The sequence below is a fragment of the Penaeus chinensis genome, chromosome 9 (assembly GCF_019202785.1).
Source record: "Penaeus chinensis breed Huanghai No. 1 chromosome 9, ASM1920278v2, whole genome shotgun sequence".
NCBI classification, from domain to species: Eukaryota; Metazoa; Arthropoda; class Malacostraca; order Decapoda; family Penaeidae; genus Penaeus; species Penaeus chinensis.
In genome coordinates this window covers 32,379,071-32,384,070 of record NC_061827.1, presented here as the reverse complement: position 1 = coordinate 32,384,070, position 5,000 = coordinate 32,379,071, and the positions used below count along the sequence as shown (strand labels likewise).

The window sequence follows — 5,000 nt, the reverse complement described above, 5'->3', positions numbered from 1 at the left end:
CCGATGGAGTCCTCACCATTACAACACCGAAAAAAGTGAGTTAGACTTTTCACTGATATACGTACAAGTTTTTTTTAAACGTTTAAGTCTTCAGGGATATGAACTCTCATTGAAAAAGGAAGGTTAACAGTACAGTTCCGTGCGTTTGTCATATTTGCCAGCACATTACATTGTTATGTGTTGTAAAAGTGAGAAGTATTATTCTTCAAGCAAGCACACACACAAAGACACACATACACCCATATATATGTGGATACATATATATATACATATGTATATATATACATATTCCTATATATGCATATTTATAAAATGAATATATGTATCTATATATACATATGTATATACACACCTATATATGTGTATATATGTACACACACATATAAATATGTATGTATGTATTTATGTTTATATATAGATATATATGCGTATGTGTGTATGCGTATGTATGTATGTATGTATATATGTATGTATATCTCTACACACACAGATATATATATATATATATATATATATATATATATATAGAATAACCATGATTGTGCATTGTGAAAAAACATCGTTTTCCATCATTTGCAGCCATCTTCTCAGCCCCTACCAGAAGTTCCCGTGAGCATCCAGAAAATTGAAAACAAAAAGGTCACAACAACCACAACCACCACAGGTGTTCAAGAGACACCTGTACCTGTCCAGCCTGCTCAACCTGTGCAGCCTGTCCAGGACACTGACCAGACTGTCAGTGTGCAGAAGGTCACCAAGATCACTCAGCAGACCACGACCTCCAGCGACTCCTCAACTCCTCAGTCGCCAGAGAAGCCTCTTCCCATTGCCAAGAAGGGCGACTTCTTCAACGACTCCTTCTTCGAGGACACACGCCAGCACTTCCAGACAGCCGTCCATGAGGTTCTGCAGAAGATGAACATCCAGACGTCTACGACAGACGAGCTATCCACTTACAGGAACCTTCGCCAGCGCGAACTGAGGGAAGAGACCCAAGCCGCCACAGTCAACGAGGACCAGACAACGCATAAGGTACGACCTCAGAGCACACAAGAATCATCTGTCTGCCTATTGCACGATTAATGATGAAAGAACTCCGTATCATTTATATACATCTCTTGTCTTTCAGATTGTTGTAGACGTTCAGGACTTTGTAAATGGTGGTGAGGTTACAGTGAAAATTGTAAACGAACGCGAAGTCATCATCGAGGGACACGTTGAGAAGATGGAAGGCAATAAGACATCCATAAAACGTTTCCGTAAACGTTATGTTCTGCCAGAAAACATAGAGGTAGAGAAGGTCACTTCGGTAATGTCATCGGACGGAGTTTTGACTATCACAACACCGAAGAAAGTGAGTACTTCCAACAAGTAACCCTTCATATCTTCATATTTTTATACATACATACATACACACATGCACATATGTATTTGTGTGTGTGTGTGAGAGAGAGAAAGAGTATATACACGGATACCCTATTCACGTGTTCTTCCGTTACCCTTTGCAGCCATCATCTCAGCCGCTGACGCAAGTGACGCCCGTCAGTATCCAGAAAATTGAGAACAAGAAGCAAGAGACACTTACGCAGGAAACGAAGACGACCACCGACAAGAGCGTGACTGACGTTCCAAGCCGGATCTTGACCATCATTAAGAAAGGGAACTTCTTCAACGACACCTTCTTCGAAGACTGTCGCCAGAACTTCCAGACAGCTGTCATACAGATTCTGAAGAAGCTGAACATTGAGACTTCCACCGTTGACATCATGACCACGTACAGGACCATCCGTCAGCGCGAGTTGAAGGAGGAGACGCAAGCCATCACTGAGAAAGAGAGCGAGCAAATCCGCAAAGTGAGTGCAAGCAAAGGATTTACATTCATCCTTCTGATACCATGAATTTCTGGCGTCCTGTATCCACATCGCTAACATTATAACATGTATTACGTTTCTCCAGTTCGTTGTGGACGTGCAAGATTTCGTCAACGGAGGAGAAGTGACGGTCAAGGTCGTCCAGGAGCGTGAGGTGGTGGTGGAAGGGCGCGTGGACAGGCTGGAGGGCGGAGTCACCTCGACCAAAAGGTTCAAAAAGACGTTCATCCTCTCGGAGAACATCCAGGTGAACTCGGTGACCGCTGTAATGTCGGCTGACGGCATTCTCACCATCACGGCTCCAAAGAAGGTAGGTGATTGAAGTCCGCGAAAAAGTATTGTACAATGCCAGTGTTTTATGCAAATATATTGCATAAGAGGTATGCATACATGAATACCCATGCATATACGAGTACACACACATATTTCCTCTACTTTATTCTTTAATACTAATTAGCAAGCGTCTGCCTCTGACCAGGTGACGCAACAGCAACAAGTCGCCGTCGAGAAGGCTACAGACACGAAGGCCGTTGTCCAGAAACCCGGCGAAGACAGAGTTCTTCCGGTGAATAAGAAGGGAAGTTTCCTCAGCGATCCCTACTTCCAAGACTCGCGCCAAGACTTCCAGTCGTCCGTTACGGAAGTCGTGATGAAATCCAGCGAGAAGGATTCGAAGGAGGATCACATGACGATCTACAGGCGCCTTCGCCAGAAGACCATCAAGCTGGAGAACCAGGCAGTCAGCGTCAAAGAGGACGCTCAGTTCCAAAAGGTAAGAGAAAGAACAGATTGGTGGTAATGATTTATTCGATTAGTTGTTAACGTTGACATGATTCCATGTGCAGTAAGTCATAAAAATTGTGTGATCTTTTTTCATCATATGCTGCTCATGTACTTTGAGTAAACACATACATTTTATCGTTTTACCAATCAGTTCGAACTTTCTCTACACAACAGATCGTGCTCGACGTCTTGGACTTCATGAACGGGGAAGTGAAGGTCATGATCACATCCGAGAACATCCTTGTGGTGGAAGGACGCGGGACACGCCAGGAGGGGGTCAAGACGTCCTCCCACAGCTTCCTCAGGCGCTTCATCGTGCCTGACAACGTTATCCCGGAGTCCATTGAAGCCACGCTCTCCTCCGACGGCATCCTTACCATATTCTCCAAGAAGCAGTGAGAAGTGCGGGCGTCGGACGAGATGCTCATCGTACTCGATCAACCAGCCTTCCTTAAACCCTGTGTGGTTGTTTACCGGAATCATGTTTCCTTTTACCAGATCGATGTCACTGTTTATCACACTGGTTTGTCTTTATTCTGTGATAAAAAATACATGAATAATTTTTAACGTGTGCCTCATGACTTACCAGAGATAAAAATAAACCTCAAACTGCATACGAAACACAAGCAACAAAACTATGTTATTGCACTGAGAACACTAGTGAACACTAAGCACGGTGACAGTTACACTCGTACAAAAAAAAAAAAAAAAAAAAAAAAATGAAAACGTAAATAGTTAGATCGCTGATGATTTTAAAGACAAAAATAACAGCAAGAAAACAATCACATCTTTAACAAAAAATATGAATATAATCATACAAGTTCCGTACTGTGTATGCTGTTTAATAGATATTCTAATAAATGATCATAGGATTAACTGTGAACTTTAAATATAATTTTGAAAACAACAATATTTTAGGTAAGTGTATATTTGTCAATACCAGTGATAAGCTTATCAATAATAATAAAAGAAATAATAATAACAACAACAATAATAATAATAATAATAATAATAATAATAATAATAATAATAATAATGACAATAACAAAAATGGTAATGATAATAATAATAATAATAATAATAATGATAATAATAATACTAGTAATAATAATAATAATAAAAATAATAATAATGGTAATAATAGTGATAATGTTGAAATGACAATAATATTAATCATTATAATAATTATTATTATAAAAACAATAATAATAATTGTTATTATTATCATTATTATTACTATTATTGTTGTTATTGTTGTTGTTGTTGTTATTATTATCATTATCATTACTAGTATTATAATAATAATAATAATTTTTATTATTATCATTATTATCATTCTCATCATTATCATTATTATACTTATTATCATTATCATTATTACTGTCATTATAATAATGATAATGATTATGACTATGATAACAATACTACTACTAATAAATAATAAGAATAAGAAGAATATTAATAATAACCGCAATAATAATAAGAATAAGAAATAATGATAAGGATAACAATAATGATAATAACTGTAATAATAACAATAACAAAAATAATGACTATTAATACCAATGCTATGATTTTAAAGCTAACGATATGGTCTTATCTAGTAGTTGTTGTAGAAGTAATACCTGTACAAATATTTGTATTGGCATTATCATCATAATCATTTACATCATCATCATTATTATTATAATCACTATTATTATCATCATTATTATGAATACCATTATTGTTATCATTATCATCTTTACTATTGATCATCATCATTCTCACAATTATTATTATCATTATTTTCATTATTGATATCATTATGATTATTACTTTTAGTATTATCATCATCATCATTATTATCATTGTTTTTGTTATTATTATTATTATCATTATCATTAACAATAATAATGATAATTATTATTATTATTATTATCACCATCATCATCATCATTATCATTAATATTAGTATTATCATCACAATAATGATTATCATATTATTATCATAATAATTGTTATTATTATTACCATCATCATCGTTATCATTTACAATGAGGAAAATGAGGGATGCATGGAGTGAGAGAGGGAGGGAGAGAGAGAGAGGGAGAGAAAGAGAGAGAGAGAGAGAGAGAGAGAGAGAGAGAGAGAGAGAGAGAGAGAGAGAGAGAGAGAGAGGGAGAGAGAGAGAGGGAGAGAAAGGCGAGAGAGAGAGAGAGAGAGAGAGAGAGAGAGAGAGAGAGAGAGAGAGAGAGAGAGAGGGAGAGAGAGAGAGGGAGAGAAAGGCGAGAGAGAGAGAGAGAGAGAGAGAGAGAGAGAGAGAGAGGGAGAGAGAGAGAGGGAGAGAAAGGCGAGAGAGAGAGA

The 5,000-nt window shown here is 37.2% G+C and overlaps 1 protein-coding gene across 1 annotated transcript in view; it reads left to right on the top strand.

The window, feature by feature from the left end:
- Positions 1-3,221, top strand: part of LOC125029064 — a 10,008-nt gene extending 6,787 nt beyond the window's left edge. The window contains exons 8-14 of the mRNA XM_047618807.1: positions 1-35; positions 580-1,032; positions 1,130-1,354; positions 1,509-1,853; positions 1,957-2,181; positions 2,350-2,643; positions 2,829-3,221. The exon at positions 1-35 is cut by the window's left edge and continues 190 nt beyond it. Coding sequence (XP_047474763.1) covers positions 1-35; positions 580-1,032; positions 1,130-1,354; positions 1,509-1,853; positions 1,957-2,181; positions 2,350-2,643; positions 2,829-3,053 — 1,802 coding nt within the window. The 3' untranslated portion in view covers positions 3,054-3,221. The remainder of the gene's footprint in view (positions 36-579; positions 1,033-1,129; positions 1,355-1,508; positions 1,854-1,956; positions 2,182-2,349; positions 2,644-2,828) is intronic.
- The last annotated feature ends 1,779 nt before the right edge of the window (positions 3,222-5,000 follow it).